Source organism: Dipodomys ordii, unplaced genomic scaffold (assembly GCF_000151885.1).
Source record: "Dipodomys ordii isolate 6190 unplaced genomic scaffold, Dord_2.0 Scaffold1, whole genome shotgun sequence".
In the NCBI taxonomy this organism is placed as follows: Eukaryota; Metazoa; Chordata; class Mammalia; order Rodentia; family Heteromyidae; genus Dipodomys; species Dipodomys ordii.
This window is the reverse complement of record NW_012267217.1, coordinates 59,530,785-59,551,817: the sequence shown is the minus strand read 5'-3', so window position 1 is coordinate 59,551,817 and position 21,033 is coordinate 59,530,785. Positions and strand designations below refer to the sequence as shown.

General features: G+C 39.5%; 1 protein-coding gene across 1 annotated transcript in view; it reads right to left on the bottom strand.

Moving 5' to 3' along the window:
* Col4a3 (collagen, type IV, alpha 3 (Goodpasture antigen)) overlaps positions 1-21,033 on the bottom strand; it is a 143,463-nt gene that overhangs the window by 4,457 nt on the left and 117,973 nt on the right. Inside the window, exons 40-53 of the mRNA XM_013019908.1 lie at positions 20,029-20,155; positions 17,781-17,861; positions 17,055-17,153; positions 16,290-16,337; positions 13,715-13,900; positions 13,057-13,187; positions 10,457-10,529; positions 8,479-8,550; positions 8,274-8,399; positions 7,236-7,334; positions 4,541-4,753; positions 3,779-3,956; positions 3,553-3,667; positions 1,692-1,864 (exon numbers count right to left, since the gene is read on the bottom strand). Of these exons, the coding sequence (XP_012875362.1) occupies positions 1,692-1,864; positions 3,553-3,667; positions 3,779-3,956; positions 4,541-4,753; positions 7,236-7,334; positions 8,274-8,399; positions 8,479-8,550; positions 10,457-10,529; positions 13,057-13,187; positions 13,715-13,900; positions 16,290-16,337; positions 17,055-17,153; positions 17,781-17,861; positions 20,029-20,155 (1,721 nt within the window). The remainder of the gene's footprint in view (positions 1-1,691; positions 1,865-3,552; positions 3,668-3,778; positions 3,957-4,540; positions 4,754-7,235; positions 7,335-8,273; positions 8,400-8,478; positions 8,551-10,456; positions 10,530-13,056; positions 13,188-13,714; positions 13,901-16,289; positions 16,338-17,054; positions 17,154-17,780; positions 17,862-20,028; positions 20,156-21,033) is intronic.

Genomic DNA, 21,033 nt, shown 5'->3' with positions numbered 1-21,033 from the left:
GCCCTCTACCATTTGGTAGTAACTACATCTTTTACTGTGCAGAAGCTTTTTAGCTTGATGCAATGCCATATATCTATCTCTTACTTACTGAGCCCCTAGAATTCTATTGAAGAATCCCTTTTTATCCAGATACAATCTAATTTTCCCCCTCCTCCTTGCTATAGTAATCACAAGGTTTCAGGTCTTACATTGAGGTCTTTGATCGTCTCTGAATTGATACTAGTACAGGGTGAATATCGATATTCAGTTTTTCTAACATCACTTATTGAACAAGGTGTCTTGCCAACATACATTTTTGGCTCCTTTGTCAAAAGTTAGATAGCTGTAGTTTCATGTAGGTTTATTTCTGGGTCCTCTTGTCTGTTGCATTGCTGTTTCAGGTCTGTTTTTGTGCTAATGAGAAGCTGTTTTTGTTACTGAAAATAATAAAATTTAAGTCTTGAATTGTGACACATCTATCATACTTCTTTCTGTCTCTTTCTTTTTCCTTCCCTTCATTCATTCTTTCTTAAGATTGGTTTGGCTATTTGTGGCTTTTTGTAGTTCTCTATGAAGATTGTTTTTTCTCCATCTCTGAAAAATTGTATTGGGGTTTTGATGGGTATTATGTTGAATTTCTAGATTGCCTTTGTCAGTATGGCCATTTTCATACTAATTGATTCTTCCTATCTGAACATGGGAGATCATTCCACCTCCTGGTAGCTTCTTCAGTTTTTTTCCTTAAGGTTTTATTTTTTTCCTTATTAGAGTTCCTTCCTGTCTTGGTTAGTTATGTGTGTGTGTGTGTGTGTGTGTGTGTGTGTATGTGCATGTGTGTACGTGTGTGTTTGTGTGTGTGTGTGTGTGTGTGTGCGTGCGTGCGTGCGTGCGTGCGCGCGTGCATGTGGAAGTCTTGGGGCTTGAACTCAGGGCCTGGGTGATGTCTCTGAGCATTATTTGCTCAAAGCTAGTGTTCTACTTCTTGAGCCACAGCTTCACTTGACTTGTGTGTGTGTGTGTGTGTGTGTTGGAGGTGAGAATCTCATGGACTTTACTGCCTGCATGGCTTTGAACTATAATCCTCAAATCTCAGCCTCCTGAAGAGATAAAATTTCAGGTCTGAGGCACAAGTGTCCATCAGGTTTTTTTTTTTTCTAAAGGTTATTGCAAATAGAATTGTTCTAATTTCCCTCTCTATCTTCTCATTATTGGTAAGGTTACTGATTTTTGTGGGTTGATTTTATATCCTCTACTTTGCTGAAGATACTTATTAACTCTAGGAGTTTGGAGGTGGAGTCTTTAGGATCTATAGATATAGAATCAAGTGTTTTGCAAAAGAGGGAGACTTTGACTCCTTCCTTACCTATTTAGATTTTTTATATCATTCTCCTGCATTATTGCTCTGGTTAGGATTTTCAGTACTATACTGAATAGGAATGAAACAAAAGGACATTATTATCTTTCACATATGTTTATATTAAGTAAATTCAGTCATGGCAAATTTCTTAAGTCTTCTCTTAATTGGTATAGTAACAAAAACTGTGGCCACTTCTTGACTTAATTGGAAACTGGAAGATCCACCCTTAAGCAGGACATGATTGGCATCAGGTATGGGAATTCAGTGTTCATACAGTGAAGCAAAATTAACTCAAGCAACTTCTGAGTAGTTTGGCAGTTGAGTCATCAGATTAAACTTGACATTGAATAGTTACCTGAACATTCTTTCGGGGTCTAATGAAGCCAGCCAGAAACTGTAGGAATTGGAATAGTAGTTGCATGTTCCTCTTCCATGGCATTCTAGAAATGGACTGGCTCGGAATTTCTCCAAGCAGGACCCAGGAGATGCTAGCTCTTGCCCGGCGCCCTCAGAGCCTGCACTTGTGAACTGTCACGACAAAATTCTCTTGATAAAAATGCTGTCCACTGCTGTTCACTGCTCAACAACTTACGTGTCTTTTGGTAGAGGGTTATATAACTCAATAAAAAAAACAAAGTTCCTGGAAAGTACAAACTAAACTTCTTGTACTTCTTTTCAGCCACATTTGCTAATATTTCAGACATCTTCCAGGATGAGATATGGTCATCAGTAAGAACGTCAAACCTATTTCTAGCACCCAGAATACTTCTCCCAGGTTTGGCTCTTTCTTGTTCTTCAGGCTTCCACTTACATATAAACTCAGAAAGGTTTTCCTTGACCACATCCCTGTCCCAGCCTCTCACCATACTTTACCTTCCATCTTTCAGTGTGTCTATCGCCACTCGGACCCTCATTACTACTTTTGATATTTTGTCTTCTTGCCTATTGTCTGTCTTCATCAGTTGTATATAAGTTCTATGAGAGAAGAGACTGGGCTTCTTGGTGTCTTTAGTGCCCAGAATATGATAGGTATTCAGTAAATTAAATTAATGATTGAATGAAGGGGTAATGAAGAGTAAAGAAGGGATGAGAAACCATTCTGTACAGAATGCAAATAAGCATATATATGCAGTGTTCAGCATTGCACATGGTCAGTCTGTAGACTTCATTTAGTACTCATGCCTGGGATATTTTTCTGAAAGAAGCTGTTTTTCTTTATTCATATCTTCACAGGAATATCAAAAGGGCACAGTATGAGGCACAAAGACTTCGGAGCATATTGCTTTCCTAATTCTGCCTCGTTGTATCACTTGATAGTTGTAACTGTAAGTGATAAACATGACCTCTCAAGGTCCCATAGGCTTACAGACAATGTGAATAAAGAAACTGCCACAAAGGGCGCACTCCATTTCCAAGAGACAGTAGCTCCTAATCACCTAAATGTCACCATTTAGAATCAATGGGAACTCTTCTGCTGAGAAGTCTATTTTTTTTATTAAATATTCCATTTCTACTATTTTCTCAAAAAACAAAAAAACTCTAAGCTAGTAACAGTGGCTCTGCCCATAATACTCTGTACTCAGGAGGCTGAGATCTAAGAATTACAGTTTAAAGCCAGTCAGGAAATTCCATGAAATTATTTATCTCCAATAAACTACCAAAAAAGCCAGAAATAGAGCTTTGTCTCAAGTCGTAGAGCACTAGCCATGAGCACAAGAAGCTCAGAGACATGCCTAGTACCTTAATTTAAACCCAGACTGGTACAAACAACAACAAAACTCAACAACAACAACAAAATCAAAATCAAAACCGTATTCAAAGATTGTGAAGCATCAATGGAATATTGAATGTATTGTCAGGCAGAGTCAATTGGAGGCCACATTCTACCCAACATAATGAAAGAATTTTTTTTTTTTTAATTTTTGGTGCCAGTCTTGGGGCTTGAACTCAGAGCCTGGGTGCTGTCCCTGAACTTCTGTGTTCAAGGCTAGCACTCTACCACTTGAGCCACAGCTCCACTTCTGGCTTTTGGCCACTTTTAAATGGAGATAAGAGTCTCATGACTTTCTTACCCAAGCTTGCTTTGAACCATAATTCTCAGATCTCAACCTCCTGAGTGGCTAGGATTGCAGGCGTGAGCCACTAGCGCCCAGGTTTATAATATAATATTTTACAGATACTCTTTACTTTAAATATGCTGTTACATTTCTCCTTACCATAAGGAAAGAAAATCCCTTCCAGAGAGAAATCCAGCCATGCGGGCATGGCGGAATGGTAGTGGTTTGGCTGTGAACGGCTATGGCTACCGCGGGACCTTCACAGACAGTGCATCTGTAATGTGAAACAAACAACATGGTAGCACTGCTGCATTTGGTGCAACCCATTTCTTACAAGTGACATGATTCACTCGGTCTCATTATAAAACTATGATTGTATCTTTACCTGCTAATATAAGGCTCTAGGGCCCTGCCAGTGATTGGAGCCATATCCATTGGCATCAGAGCGGGTGTTGACAGCCAATATGAATAATCATTTCGAGATGCGAAATTGCATACATTATTGATGTTACAGAATAAAAACGGCATTGGGGTAAATCTCTGCAGGCAACTGCCAAGAGTTCCTAATAAAACAAGACTCAGGATCATTTGTAGTAAATTAAAATTATTTTGAACATCATTATAAGATCATGCTCAAGAGTTATTTGGAGAATAGGGAAATATTCTAGTAATGATAGAAATCAAAGTCCGAGGGACAAACAAATCTTTCTCTTACCCTTAATATTTTCTATGTTCTTTCCTGAGCAGTCTAGAACTGGGGGCTGATGGAGTTCAGTTAGGACAATGCCTTCCTAGGCCTCAAGCATTCCTAGTTAACTGAGAATCATTAATAAACAACGAAAGCACTAGAAGACATACTAATCTGGTATTTAAAAGCAGACGGGTAGTATCGGTAAAAAGTGTGTAGGTAACAAGTTTTGTTTCTTTCTTTCTTCTTTTTGTTTTTGGTATTAAACAGGATGGGGTCCATCCAACATTTTATATACCAGAATGAAAATAAAAACTTGGGCCAATTGTTTTCTTGAAAATGTGCTGGAAGGTACCAAAGGTTGTTCACCTTTACTCATTAGAGGGGCCACTTCATGCTATCCATGTTTTACAATCTGCCTATAGAAGAAAATGACTGGAACCAAGATGGGAACATTACCAAGGTCTTGTCCATGGGCTCGTTCGTTCCCTTGTACAAAGAGAAGGGAAAAGCCGCTGTAGAGTGGCTGTGTTCCTTCTGGACATGGAGGCGGCACCACTGTCTGACTGTGCCGGGTGAAGACAAAGCCTGTCATTGTAGTCCCCGTTGCAGGTGGTCCCATGTCTCCCAGTTTTCCCTTCAGTCCTGGCAATCCATCGAATCCAGGTGGACCTTTAAGAAACACATTGTAAATGTTGCAACAGGAACAGAATCTCCACTTGTTCTCCCAAGTGCTCATTTGAATGCTTTTTTTGTATCTGAGTAAAGCACTGTGTCTAGAAAGGAAACCTACAGAAGAGCTGCCAATAGAATAGCCAAGCAATATGACTAACTGAAAACCAGTTTATCCCAAGGCATCTCTTAGTAGATATGTATGTGTATCTTATAGTGACTTTTTTTTTGAGGTCAAAAGTTCTTTATCTTCAAGTTACCCTGGCTGCCTAGCACAGTGTGTTTGGCAGGTCTCACATAAAACTTTCATTTTTTTTTTTTTTGGTTGGTTGTGGGGCTTGAACTCTGGGCCTGGGCACTGTCTCTTAGCTCTTCAGCTCAAGATTAGTACTCTACCACTTGAGCCACAGCACCACTTGCGGTTTTGTGAGTGGTTTATTGGAGATAAAAGTCTCATGGACTTTTCTGCCCAGCCTGGCTTTGAACTGCGATCCTCAGATCTCAGCCTCCTGAATAGTTTAGGATTACAGGCATGAGCCACCAGTGCCCGGCCACATACAACTTTTATAAGTAAGGGAACAGATGGCTGGACAGTATAGGGAGGAAAGAAAGGAAATAAAATGTCTACAACTTGATGATTTGTTCAAGTAGATGATAAAAATAGTATTCATGCTTTTCATAAATCCAGTGTACAACCACAGAAAACGCTGGAAGTTCTTTTGAAAGGTGTCAGCTTCAGAAACTTTTTTTTTCTAGAAAGTTTTTGATCAATCAGTAAGGCAATGAAGAACAGAAAGTATCTTTGCTGAGGTAAGGAATCCTTGTATTTATATGCATCTAGGTGGTTTTTATACTTTGATTTTCGTCTCTGCAGTTGGAATAGACTTAAGACACAAGGACCTTTGCTCTCTTTTTTTCTGTTCTTCTCTTTCTCCATTCCCTTTTCCTGTTCTCCTCTTTCTCCATTCCCTAGCTGTTATTGCTGACTGTGGCAGTGGCCATCGCCTCCTTGCCCATGCTTTTCCACGGTCACTTCACACTCTTTGCTTTTCTTGACCTGTGCTCTCATTCACTGGGGAAAGGCGCCATACTTGGCCCCCAATGAAGGATGCCTTCCTGTCCCTGCACAACAGTTGTAAAGGGGTGAGTAGAGCAGAGCAGGAACTGGAGGTGAGCTTTTATGCTGTTGTGTGCTCTCCAAGGTCATTTTGTATTTTCCAGAAGAGGGCAAAGTTTAGGCCAATATAATTTGACTCTTGGGTCCTTCCACCATTCTTATACTCACGCCACAGCATTGGACTGTGCATACCAGCTACTAAATCTCAGCATAACTTGAAGAATGCTTGTTCTTGTTGCCTTGACCATTATATGTATATGAATCAGTGGAAACGTTTACTGAATTAGTAACCTGAGCTTTGTTGTTTTACCTCTTTGAAACACACTGTGCAGAAAGCCAAATGATTAGTAGTGCTCTGATGTGTTCTCATGACAATACTAACTCAAACATGACTGCAGTTGATATACTTATGACAACATCTTATTTGAATGGAAAAATATTAAAGTCTCCAGATTTTATTATGGTCCATGTGAATTGTAAATCACATTTAGAAGTTTTTCTTACTTTAACAAAGTCATCAATCCTAAAAATATGAGATTCGGGCATATAATGACTTTCTTCAAAAGGGGTGCTTTGAAACCTTCACAGAAAGTAAGATTTGGATTCAGCTAACAAATGGACTTAGATACTTTGAGTAATACATTCATTGTATTTAAGAAGTTCTTTCTAGGATATACATGAGTTATTGAGTTGAATTTAAAAGCCGTACAGTTTAAAGATGGCCTTCCTACATAAGGAAATACGTCATTTCTATTCATACAAACCAAGGTATTGTTTCTCTTTTTGCTAAATATCACTTCTATAGACAGTTATTAACTAACACCTTTTATAAAAAATGAAACTAGGGTCTGGGAAGGTGGCTCAGTGGTAGAGTTACTTGCCTTGCATGCATGAGGCCCCGGGTTCAATTCCTCAGCACCATATAAGCAGAAAAAGCCAGAAGTGACACTGTGGCTCAAGTGGTAGAGCACTAGCTTTGAGCTGAAGAGCTGAGGGACAGCTCCCAGGCCCAGAGTTCAGGCCCCACGACCGACTCAAAAAAAGAAAGAAAAGAAAAGAAACTATTGACCATTCTGAAACTAGAACACCTATGAGTGCTTTATTAGTTCTTTTGGTCTTCTGCCTAAAATGTACTGTAGACTAAAAAGTTATCTGCCCAAGATAGGAAGAATACAGAATGTTTCCCAGTAATATTTGACTTTGTGTCTTGTTCTCAATGAACATTTGGCACCTGGCCTTTGGTCTGATTGGAACAGAAAGACCTAGTTTGTTCTTGTAATCACACAGTCACACAAGACTTCTCTGTATATTGAAGTAGCACTCAGGGGACAGTCAACAACAGAAACAAGCTGGTTATTTGTTTACCTTGCTTTCCTTTAGAGCCTTTGTTGCCCTTTTCTCCAACTGGTCCAGGAATTCCTGGTTTTCCATCTTTGCCAGGTATACCTTTTGGTCCACATGGTCCTAGGCAAAATCAATGTTGGATTGCCTTTCAGCTTACAAGGATAGAAGGCAAAGAAGCCAAGCATAGCCTTTGCCCTGAGATTTTTCCAGATTCAGGAATGAAAGTCTCATATCCCTCAGTCCTGAGCAAACTAGGATGGTTGGCCAATCAACTTGTTACTGATCTTTTCCCCCAAAGATCTTAAACACTAAACCATGAGATTATTAAAAAAAAATAGCTTAAGTTTGTGCAGCCATTTTTTTTTGTCCAATCGTGGGGCTTGAACTCTGGGCCTGGGCGCTTTCCCTCAGCTCTTCAGCTCAAGGCTAGCACTCTACCAGTTGAGCCACAGTGCCACTTCCGGCTTTTTTCTTTTTGCTTATGTGGTGCTGAGGAATCGAACCCAGGGCCTCATGCATGCAAGGCAAGCGCTCTACCACTGAGCCACCTTCCCAGCCCCTGTGCAGCCATTTTGAGATTTCTCATTTCAGAATTCACTATGCCCAGGTTTTGATCAAACTGATAAACAGTAACTATCTCTCATATGATTCAGATAGACTTGCACTATAATAGTTTCATTTAAACATCTATTAGATTCATTATTATATGGCTAGCCAATATATTGGGGATAGAGTCTACCTCCACATAGTAGTATATTTTTTTAAAGACTTTTTTCTAACATTTCATGATAAGGTGTTAGAAAAGTTGTACTTGACAGTATGAAAGTTACATTTTTATTAAAATATTGTTGGCAACATTTTATTTTTTCCTATAAAGTATTTTTTAAAAGTCCAGATCACAGAACCACAATATATTTGGCAATCATTGAGAAAATGAGTTCTGGAATTGACAGTTGTCAGGGAACATAGACCTTAATAAAGCACAAAACAGAGCCCCATAAAGATCAGCCTGGTTTAGCTACTTCCTAGAGACCCAGGCCACTGCTGTCAGGCCCGTACCTGGTTTTCCGGGTGGCCCCAACAGCCCGGTTTCTCCTTGCATTCCTGGTTGTCCAGGTGGACCAGGAGGCCCTGGGCTTCCCGGAAGGGAGATGATCTTAATTGTGCCAGGGTCTCCACGTGGACCTATAAACATAATAAAAAGATGGCTTAGTGGATGAGTTACCCTCTCTTCTCAGAGAGCATAATAGGGACATATATTTACCAGGTGGTCCTTTCATCCCAACTTGTCCTGGAGGTCCAATTGATCCTGGAAATCCAGGATTGCCCTTCTCACCTGAAAAGAACAAAAAGGAGGGGGAAATGTCGTTCTACTCAGTGCAATGGGTTTCCTAGTTCTTCAGGCTGATGATCAACTTTAAGGATAAATACTGGAACTTGTGACAGGAGTTCATGTCACAATGTGACAAAGGCCACAACTTAATCGTGTTCACATGAGTTTGGGGCATTTCGTTTATACATAGTCAGGTCTAACCAGTCTATACAAATATACCTGAGAAATAGGCATTAGGAACTTGCATGGTGCCACCTGCCTATAATTTCAGCAGTTGAGAAACTGAGGCAGGAAGATGATGTGTTTGAGGCCAACATAGGTTCATACCTGTTTGGTTTTTATGCTTGGTTTTCATGTGTCTACTTCCTTATTTATTACCTTTGCCATTACCTGTGGAATTGTTTCAGGACCACTCACAAGCACATATATATTTGTTTGATATAAGCTAACACAGTGTTTAAGATTTTTCTTCCAAACACAGTCTTTTATGCAAATGAAAACATGTGAACAAGTTCAGTTATTTGGAGACATATTCTATTATAAAAAACTATATTTGCTTAGGTCTGTGTGTGTGTGTGTGTGTATGTGATATATATATATATATACACATACACACACACACACACACACACACACACACATTTATGTATTTATTTATTTTGCCAGTTCTGGGGCTTGAACTCAGGGCCTGAGCACTGTCCCTAAGATTTTTTTTTTTCTCAAGGCTAGTCCTCTACCACTTGAGCCACAGTGCTACTTCCAGTTTTTTCCATTTATGTGGTACTGAGGAATTGAACCCAGGTCTTCATGAATGCTAGACAAGCACTTTACCACTAAGCCACATTCCCAGACCTGAGACTTCACTATTATAGAGCATTAGTTGTGAAGATTACAATAAGGTAACTACAGTACTGAAGTTGACTGACAAATACATATTAGAAGAAGCCTAAATAATTTTGGTGATGAAAAATTTTCCAAATAAGGAAGGGCAAACTCATCAGTAGTTGCAGCTGAAATCTAAGAGCATAAGTGAATATGTTTTAAAGGATATATTTCAAATGACCTAATTTTAAGGATCCCCATCAAGTTGTGTCTGAATGTGTTCCCAGAAATTTTCTTTAGTGCAGCTCTAATATTCTCTTAAAATCTGAGTTGTTTCAAGAATTTTTCCTTCATGAAAACATGGCTTTGTTCACATTGTATCCACTGAGTAGTTAGTGTCTTAATAGGCTGTGATAAGAGATTCCTGGTCCTACAAGACTCATCAGAGCAATTTAGCAACTAGGACAATAAGGCAAAAAATATTCAATAAGGCAAATATTCAAAACATCATTTGGCATCAAACCACACTCTTTTTAAATCAAGGATAAAGGAAGTAAAACTTTAGCTTTCTAGATTGTATTGGTACAGCTCTAGCTTAGTATGTATAAGATCCTGGGTTTAAGAAACATTACCATAAGAAAATGTGTGTGTGTGTGTGTGTGTGTGTGTGTGTGTTGCCTGTATGTGCCTCATTACATCATACACGCATAAAAATTTACTTTATCACCACTAACAGCCTAGTGTGTACTCCTTTAGAATTTCCGCTTGAGTGTATGAAAGTAACAAAGACACCTGTAAACAACTTGAAAATATTGTTACTACTGATGTAGCTCTTCTTCCCTCTTCCCAAAGTGCAGCACCCCCATAGTACTCTCAACTGTTGTCATTTCTCATTTTTTCTATAGTTTCCATTCTTAGGTGGTTGTTTTAATTTTCAAAGTGGGGAGACAGTACTTTGAGGTCCTATTTGTCCTGACATGCATTGTCTGTGGATGACCACAGGAATTGGGAAAAACATTTGTGTGCTCTAAAATATGAGTTACAGCAACTATCTTTCCATATAAAGTGCAGATCGTAAAAATAGTACCTCTCATGCCTGGAAACCCAGGAAATCCAGGATCGCCTCTGGGCCCTGGGAGACCCGGGTCACCTGGTGCTCCCTACATTGCAGAGAAAGGGAACAGAACAACAGATGAATGTTCAGCATCACAATGTGGATGGAGTTTCTTAGGAAGCAAATAGGGATATACCTTTATGTGGGATGAAAATAAGGTGAACTTGACAGACATTGTTTTTATCTTTAAATCCAGTGTTGCACATGCTTGTAGCTTCTCTGCTACCTAGATCTCTCCTTAAAACTTATTTAAAAACAACAACAACAACAATAATAAAATAAAAACTGCTCTGAAGTCCAATGGGGGAACATACGTTCTCATATTAGTAAATATTGCTTTAGTATTGCAGACGAGTAGATATTGTACATTCTAAATGGAATTAGCTAGTATTTGAGGATCTTTCAGGAAGACTATGTGCCAGACTAAACTTATTATCTGTGCTTGTACCAAAACTGTGGATCAGTTGTTGAATCATACAGCACAAATATTGTTTTGTTAAGCTGGCAGAATTATCAGTTATTCCTGATGAGGATGGTAGAAATCAAATGTGCAGGGAATGGGAGTAGATAGGGATCATAGGGACTGAAGGTTTTAACATCGATGATCTGAGTGGGTACAAAGTATTCTCCTCTGTGAGGCCCACAGAAATTGGTCTTAGAGCCATGAGACACTAAGGGAGGCCAGATAAGGAAGAGGGAACAAAGCTCCTGAAAGAGCTATTTGTAATATCTACTTCCATTTTGTCTTTATAGCATTGCTATTATGGAAAACAATGAACGAAAGGTTACAAAAAAAAACCCACCAAGAATAACAAAATCTGCTGCCGAGCCAGGTGTCTCTGGAGGATGAAGACAAGCTCTATTGCTGGTATGTTTTATGAAGTTAAAAAAGGAGGGAGAGGAAAGAGAGCCATCTGATCAAGGACTCTATGGCTACTGATATCTGCCTGACTTTCCACAGCCAAAGGTAACCAAATAGGCTCAGCCCTTCGGTGGACAAAGAGTTGTTCTGTGCAATAAGGATACTATTACAGGCCAGTTAAGATATCTATCAAGGAGAATTCTTCTTCAGTTGTAAGTATGCAAGCTTAGCACCGGAGGATTGTAGTGAGATCCTGTTTATAAACTAGTCTTTCCACCTCCCAGTGTCCCTGGAAGAACTTTAGATGCGATCATAGGATCAATGCTGGCAATTTTCAAAGTATCATGGGTAACACAGGAGGCACCTACAGATAGGAGATGGACAAATACATCACTTTTTGATTTATACAAGAAGAACTGAAGAGAATGTAATAGGATTCCTAACAACAGTTGGGAATGAACCGATTGTTACAGTCAGATGCAGCTGGAGGCACTGGTACAGAGTAGACACTCAATAATGATAGTGCAACCAAACTCCTCTGTTCAACCCTTGTCCCCAAGAGTTAGAGTGAAACAGAGGAATCATAGACTCACAATTGAGAAGTTTACACTGGGAGCGTGGGCCTATGGCATCTCCAAAAGAAAGGGTATAGTTGTGCCCTTACATCACAAAGGAACAAATAGCAACACAAACCTTGATAAGAAACAGCAGAACAAATGTAGCAGCAATTCATACACATACACACACACAGGCTGAACTATAAGATCATTTGAAACTGGGGCGGGGGGGAGTGGTAGGTGGGCAAAAGGACCGCCAAATGGCCTGGCAAGCATTTCAGGTTAGATTCCTAAAATGGTAATGTTCACCACGACTCTATATTCCTAGCCACCCATTGAGACGCTGAGTTCTTACTTCTGGAATGTCTTACTCCCAAGGGCTTGTTTTTAAAGGAAATATTGACAAACTATTCAGAATAGAGGCAAGGTTGATGAACAATTGAACTGAATCTGCAAGAACCAGGTATGTATCCATATAGAAAATAGGAAGGGATGTCAGTTATTTATTAGTATCAGAAGGTATGTGATAGGGAAAGAAAAGACATTTACAAGACTGGCGCAGATAACTTTGAAAGCATATTAATAGACGGTAAAAATGACATCATTTTCATGAGTCCTGGCCTGCCCAAGTTACACAGTGGAACCTTCTCTAAAAACAAAACCAAAGAAGAACCTATCAATAAACAAACACCCCCTCCTCCATCATTTTGGGCAAGTCTAAACACCTAAGCTACCCTTTTTTTTTTTCTGTTTTTGTTCTCCACCCCCACCCCCACCCTGCCCAGGGGAATTGTTCAGCATTTTAATAAGCAAGAGTCAAGAAGGTTGTAATAGTGAGTCCCACACAGAAAAAGTGTTGGAGGCCTTATAGAGACCAATCTTTACATCTCTTAAGATGCTTTGATTTCCTGGTCAGCTGGGTTTTCTCTGCCCTCGGGCACATACATAGATGCACAGACAAATGGGTCCCAAATGATCTTTTTTTTTTTTTTTGCTGCTTATAGGTGTAGTAATAGTATATTCTTTGCCACAATATACTCTGTACTGTAGAGTATGCTACTGCTCTGTATTCCTGGTGATTATTTAGAATATTGAAAGTAACAATATAATTACAAGGTAACCATAAGTCAATACTATATCACTAATACACTTACCGGATGACCTGGTGGCCCCACGTCTCCTACAGGCCCAGGTAGACCTTTGGGGCCAGGTTGGCCCATCAACCCTTTGTCACCTTTTATGCCCTTGATGTGGCTTCCAGGAGGTCCGGGGGGACCTGGCTCACCTGCATTCACAAAGAGTCTGTCAGTGTTGCAAAGGGATTTGGGAGCATTCTGTGAGGCACTGTTTCAAATGAAGTGTCAGTCCCACACCTTAACACTGCCTGTCCCTTGCTGCTGTGTGTGGTGCTATGGGAAAGAAAGAATAAGATCACGCCAAGGAGGTGCATGAACTTAGCAAGAGCTGCTTCTCCTGAGAACTGCCTGTTAGTGCGGGGTGGGGGGGAAGGAAGGGAGTCTGTACCTAAGGTTTGGTAGAAGGTCAATAAACATAGGTCTCTCTCTTTAGGGACCATTGATTATATCTACTAACCTTTCCCACGGATCTCTGTGCCTTAACAACCACAGCCTAACTGCAACTAACTCCAGGTGAAAAGAGTGAGGACAGGAGAAATAAAGAAGACCGGAGCAAACAAACAAAACAAAATGAAACCAAAAGGAACATACAAGAGGTGATAGTCGAAGGATGAAGACTTCTCTAACATCAAATCTGACTTTCATTCTCTCATTTAAAAAGAAGTAAGCTCCCTACCTGGATTTCCTCTTGAACCTGGTGACCCTCGATTTCCTTTTCGACCAGGGATAATTGCCCCAGGTAGACCAGGTGGCCCGGGGAATCCTAGGATGCCCATGGGTCCTCGAGGCCCGGTGTCTCCCATGGTCCCCTTCTGTCCTGGGAGGCCGGGCCAGCCAGGAGCCCCCTTGTTTCCTTTGGCACCTGTGAAGAAGAAGCCTCTGTAAGTTTCCTTCATGTCCCTATAGTTGGAATAAGTTTACCATTTACCTGAATAAGTTTACCTGAAAGCATTAATATTTACTATTTTTTATATTAAAAGAGGCTGGAAGACAAAAAAAAAAACAGGTCTACAATTCTTCCTCTGACAATTGTCTGATTTTGTCAGACACTGCACAATTATAGGTTTCCTGTTGTTTTATTTTCAACATGAAATGTGTATGGTTCTAGCTCAGTTCTTTAAAGATCACAAGTGAATATCCAAATGAAAAGCAAGTGTAAATATCAGTTACAATGATTACCACCTGATGAACCTTATTTATAATGATATTATTCAGTTGCTGATAATAGAGTAGAACATTAACCTAAACATCATAGTACTGATGTGGTTATTGGAAGTGTCTAGACCCGGACAAAGGAGTAACAAAGTTACATTCTGTCTTATGGTTGATTCTTCCTTATAGTTGGAACATGTAGAGTGTATAAACATGGCCCCAATCATCACAGCTTAATACAAGTTGTTAATATCGTTGTTGTTGTTGTTGTTATAGTACCTTAGGCAGTCCTGGGGTTTGAACTCAGGGCTTTGTGCTTACAAGGCTGGCACTCTGCCACCTGAATCATACCTCTAACTAAGTTACTAGTTAGACTCCCAGAAAACCTTTGAGAAATGGTGCTTTAAAGCATTCATGGATGAAAAGTGTTGATGAATTAAACATAATCTCTGCCTTTTGTCTATTTTTCCTAAGATAGTAAATAGCATGGAAAGAGGAGGCAAACGCAAGGGTGGGGGTGAGACCAAGGCTGGGGGCTCAGAGGAAAGTCTTAGCATGTTACCATGTGGTAAATTCCTACTGTGGTAATGAAGACGAGATTGACGAATGATAAACCCTAACTCGATGTCTAGTCACATCCTTTGACCTTTTAACGCCTGCAGTTAATGCTTTTTACAGACAGTGTGTAGACGATGTTTTTCTCACTTCAAGCTCCATAATGCTGACTTTGCGGGAAATGCCTCAAACACCAAAACATCTTATTTTGTGCTCAATACAATAGTATTTTTTTCTGAAGTGTGATTTCTCTCCAGGATTTGGGAGCATAAACTAATGAAATCCATTTGTTACCTTCTAAATCTCGGTGAACTCTTCAGTTATCCAAGAAGGATAGAGGCACATGATTGTTTTACTTCCTTGACTTGGCTACTTACTATTTTCGAAGACTTTTTTTTTGTCCTAAGATAGGATCATTGAAATCAAGTTTTGTTTTCAAGGCAAGTGAATGCAAATATAATGTTTTCATTTCGAAGGTTAAATTTTGAGCTTGGTTTGAGAATATGAACATCTCCTTTTTCCCATGAATCTAAAAGTAGACAATGGGACAGTGTAAGGCTTGTGCTCATTGGAAAAGAAGGGTCTGGAAGACGTGAGAACACAGAACTCAACTGAAAGGAATATTGAGTAAAAAGTAGAGTGTATGTGTGTGTGTGTGTGTGTGTGCAGGCGCGTGTGCGCACGCCATTGGGAAAAGGGAGGGAGAAGAGAGGGTGATGAGATTAATGTGATCAGGTATGAAAGCATCACGAATCCTCTATTCAATTTTTTAAATTAATGTAAAAAGTCATTAGGGAAGAAAGTGCAGAGAGGCGTGCTTGTCTGATTTCATCCTTTAACTGGTGCCGGTTCTTATGACATCAGTAACGAGAGGTCTTCCCTGAGTCTAGGAATCATTGCCAGTGCATAGAACCCATGGCTGAGAAGTCTTGAGAAGATAGACATGATCTGACATTTTTCTTCTTAAGAGGCAAAGAGTTAAAAAAGAAAGCTGCTCATCTTGTAAAGCTCTGGCATGAGAAATACAGACTTGCACTCTATCAACCCCAAAAATCTTACGTAAATACTTGGAGTAGTATATTCAGAAAATTGCCCTGACTGAGATGGTAAAAGAGTTACTAGTTACCTCTTAGTAACCAATAGCCTAAGCCACCAGCTCTGTGTGGGGTGGAATTGGGTGAGTTGGTCTACTACTGGGTCTTGGAAGAGCAGGGAAGAATGCTCACTGGGAAGGCAGCGATTCTACCTCCATGCTTTTCAAAGGTGCAACTTTCCACTATGGTAACAACAACAACAAAGCACATATACAAGAATTCTATTCATCTTTAGAAAAGGAATTCCAAACTTGAACTACAGTGTCTAATTCATTCCCTTTGTTGTCATACTAAACATTTTTAGTTGACTAACAAGACTATAACTATCTTATATTACCATTGGGACGTTTTTTCATTTGTGATATTAAATTATTTTATAAACCAAGTACAAAGATCTGGATTCTGTCCTGGGAATGTTTATCTTTAGGTCAAGGAAGAAGAACCACTCACCCTGGGCACCAGGATTCCCTCTTGGGCCTGGATAGGCCCCCAACAATCCTGAAAGAGACAATTTTAACATATGAACATTCTGTTTACTGTGCTAGATTATACATAGATATATAGCACGTATATATATATATATATATAGAGAGAGAGAGAGAGAGAGAGATAGCACATATGTGCTATATATCTAGTTATACTATGTGCTATATATAGTATCATATACCCTAAATTTATAGTATAGTATATAACATATACTATATATCTAACATATACTATATACTATATATACCATACATGTAGTATATGTATACATAGCATGCTATATATAGCATATATATGGTGCATTATATATACATATATATGTAGTCTAGTATACTATATATACATATATACTATATACTATATATACATATATGTAGTCTAGTATACTATATATACATATATATGTATATATGCATATATATGGTATATATACCATATAATATATAGTATACTATACTACATGAATGGTATATATAGTATATAGTATATATGTATATACTATATGTTTAGTAATAACTATAGCATATATAGTATATACTCCATAGGTAGTAGTAACTATATATGTATTATATTATATGCATAATATAGAAAGGAAGTTTAATTATCATAACTAAGAACATGAGCCATTCTATCAGAAGAGAATCCTTAGAGCAATGAAAGAGTAAAATGTTTCTAGTGTTTCTAGCCAAAACAAATTCTCTTTGGTCAGAAATAATAAGCAAATTGTACCTGTTTCTCCCTTTTCCCCAGCTGGACCAGGAATTCCATCACGTCCCTGGTTACCTCTCATCCCCACTGGTCCAGGAGATCCTGGCAATCCAGGAAGTCCTGGTGGTGGTGGTGGTGGTGGTGGTGATGGCAGTAGTGGGTATATGGATGAAAACAAAACAAATGACATTCAAAGAGAGGACTTCTCTTTCTCTTTCTTTTCTTTTCTGGTCACTTGTAAGGCTCAAACTCAGGGCTTGGATGCTGTCTCTGAGCTGTTTTGCTCAAGGCTAGTGCTCTACCACTTTGGGGCACAGCTCCACTTTGGACTTTCTGGTACATAAGAATCTCATGGCTTTTCTTGCTCGGGCTGGCTTGGACCTGTGATCCTCAGATCTCAGCCTCCTGAGCCACTGGTGCCTCCCTTGAGCCACCGACACCAAGTGAGAGGACTTACTTTCTATCAATGGCCTATATGAATACCAGGGTGATCAATGTGGATTTTTGTTAAAGGCACTATTTCTCCAAAACTGCAGTTATGTGATGAGTGATTTTCAGTGGTCAATGTATACAGATTGTCATAATGAGGATAACATGTTGAGTAGGGGTTTCTACACTGGCAGGAATTAAATTAGGTAAAAGTATCTAACCCAATTTTGTCCATGCCAATAATGGGTTCTAGAAGCAGTGAGTGTGCAGAGATTCTAAGCTCTGGAAGAGGGGGTAGAACAAGAAGGAAGCTCAAACCTGGAGGGCCTTTGATTCCTGGGGGACCCCGGAAGCCTTTGACTCCTTTGTTCCCCAATTTGCCATCAGGGCCTCGCTTTCCTAGCATTGAAGAGAAAGAGGGCTTGACACTGATCAGGATACAGAGTATTCATAGCCTTCTTTGTTAAATGCAACTCCTTTGGACAAGGACTTAAAGATAATAATCAAAAGGAAAAAAAACACCAAAAGAAGAGTGGTTATTGTAAGAGAGACTGATTCAGTTAATTCCTACTGTCATCAACTGTGTTTAAGTTGCCCTTAAGGAAACTTGTCACAGGTCAGCTCAAGCTTTTGTCTTGGCAATTTTTTGCCCAGGAGACCATGGCAGAGATAGACCTAACCATCAACACATACACTACACAATATTTCCTTTTTATGGGTCCATGAGGCTTGAATTCAGGGACAAATGTTGTCCTTGAGCTTTTTGCTCAAGTCTAACACTATTATCTTGAACTACAGCTCCACTTCTGGTTTTCTGGTGGTTAGTTGGAGATAAGAGTCTCACCGCTTCCTGCCTGGGTTGGGTTTCTACTGAGATCCTGAGATCTCAGCCTTCTGAGTTGCTAGGATTATAGGCAGGAACCACAGGTGCCTCCCTTGAGTCTTTTAATTAGGAGGGAACTGTAACTTTATTAAACCTTTTAGTGTTTTGATTGGAGGGTTTAAATACTATCTGTAAAAAGACCTGAAGCTGTCTTTCTTGCAATATCTAGTATATGTCTGAGTCAAGCAGAAAAGGTCAGATAAGTTGATGTTAGGGAAATGAACCCTAAGATATCTAATTCAAATGTTTTTTTTTCTTTCATGCGATTGTTTCTAACACATTTATAAGATGATTTCTTTGTTGCTTTGTATGTCCCTCCCCCACAGTATAACCCCTGCTTTCACTGTATTTGATGTCGGTATAATTTGTGGAGGGAAAGGGGAAAAACAAATAGTTTAAATAGGGATACAGGTGGACCCATTGCAACAATGAGACATACAAGTCGTATGTTGAAAATGAACTTTACAACTTTGGCGCGGGGGTGGGGTGGGGGGGGAGGGGTGGGGGGTGGGGGGTGAGGAGGGTTGGGTGGGGGGGTGGAAAACAAAGGAGGAGGCTACAATGCTTGATAAGAAATGTACTCATTATCTTGCCCATGTAATTGTAACCCCTCTGTACAGTATGTTCACAATTAAAAAAAAAAAAAGACCTGAAGCTACAGTGTAGTCTTTTGACAGGTTTTTGTTTTGTTCTGTTTCAGTTTGCTCTTTGATTGATTAGTTACCGTGCTGAGAATCACCCTCACTGTCTTTTGACAAGCTAAGCATCCTACCAGTGAGCCATACCCTCAGCCCAGCTCTTATTCTTAACAAAACAAAAACAAAAACTTGAACTCAAATTCCAATCGAACAAGAAAACTAAACTGGACGCCAGTGGCTCACGCCTGTAATCCTAGCTACTCAAGAGGCTGAGATCTGAGGACTGTGATTTGAAGCCAGCTGGGGCAGGAGAGTCTCTGAGACTCTCATCTCCAATAAACCACTCAGAAAAAAAAACCAGAAGTGGCCTTGTGGCTCAAAGTGGTAAATGTCTAAGCCTTGAGCCAAAGTTCAAGGACAGAGCCCAGACCCAAATTTTAAACCCCAGGACCAGAAAAAAAAAAAAAAAGCAAAAGAAAGCCAATATTTAATCCAGAAATACAGTAAGACAAAAACCAGAACCAAAGAAACTGACGTAGAATAATAAAGTTATGGGTAGGATTTGGTTGCCCCCCTAATTTACATGCTGAAAATTCTAACCTCCAGGACCTCACCACACCATTTTACTGAGGGTTGAAGTTGTTAAAAATGAGGTGTAACAGGCCACTTGTGTGTCCCCACTCCAATGTGAATGTGCCTTTGGAAGAAGAGATCAGGACACAGACAGACAGAGGGAAGTCAGGGAGAAGCTGGCTTTGACAAACCAGGAGGGAGGTCTCAGAAGAAGCCAGCCCTACCAGCACCTTGATTTTAGACTTCTGGTTTCCAGAATGGTAAGAAACAAATTTCAGTTGATTAGCATACCACCGCCCCCTGCCCGCCAGTCTATAGCATTTGTTATGGAAGTGCTAGCAAACTCCTGCAGAACTGTGTCCTGGCCTTGAAGTTGTTGAGGCAGAGCTTCAGGAGTTTGGCCTAAGTCTCAGGGAAGAGGAGTGGGCCATGCTACGTATCTTGCTTTCAGAACTATTAGGCAAACTCTTACCTGGGTGGCCAGGAACTCCAGGACTCCCAGGGGCTCCCTCAGGTCCAGCAGGCCCCGCCTGTCCAGGTGGGCCAGGTGACCCTCTTTCTCCTTTCTTTCCCATGTCACCTGGCAGTCCAGGATCCCCCTTAAATTCAGTCAAACACCTTTAAAATTCTCATATAAGCAAGATAGGGGATTAGAATTAAGTACTAACTTTTATTCTGTCATTTATCATTCATCTTAAGTGTCTGCTATGGGTCAGTCCATGAAGGATGCTGAGGAAGGATGGCTTCAGGGTTTATGGGCCCCAATGCAAGATGAAGAGGCAGCTTTCTTTGGAACATTTTTAAAGGTTTCCATGAGGATAAGAGCAAAGCATTAAACCAAGTAGAGTGCTTAGCATAGGAGTTTTGTGATACACAGGCTTCTGGCCCCAGAAGCCTACACACGTCACATACATGACCTATTCAACATATGTATGTGATATCTATAGACCCTGCCCTCCTGGGAAAATAGATATTAAATACTCACACAAATGTATAAGCATACATATAAATAGTTAAATTATAAATATAAATTATACATTTATGCTTTACATGTAAAGTATAAATATATAATTATAAGCTATAAATATACATATAATTATAAATAATAAATATATAATATTAAATAGTTACAAATGGTTTATAATTATAAATTATAAACTAGAGACAGGAAATATTTAGATCAAAAGTACATGTGTCCTATAAGTACTATACAGGTAGATGTAACTTTGTATGCTGATTGCATGTTAAATTATTATTTTTTATTTTAATTTTGTGTATATTTTATCCTTTGAAAAAATTGCTATTGTAAAGGTGATGTACAGAAGGGTTACAATTACATAAATCAGGTCCTTTTGGTAATTTAATCATCACCAAATCTCAATTTCAGATTTATGGTAAATCAGAACATATGGGATTAATGATAACATGACAATTTCATTGATTAAAATAAACAATTGTGTTTCTATGGTTTGTTAAC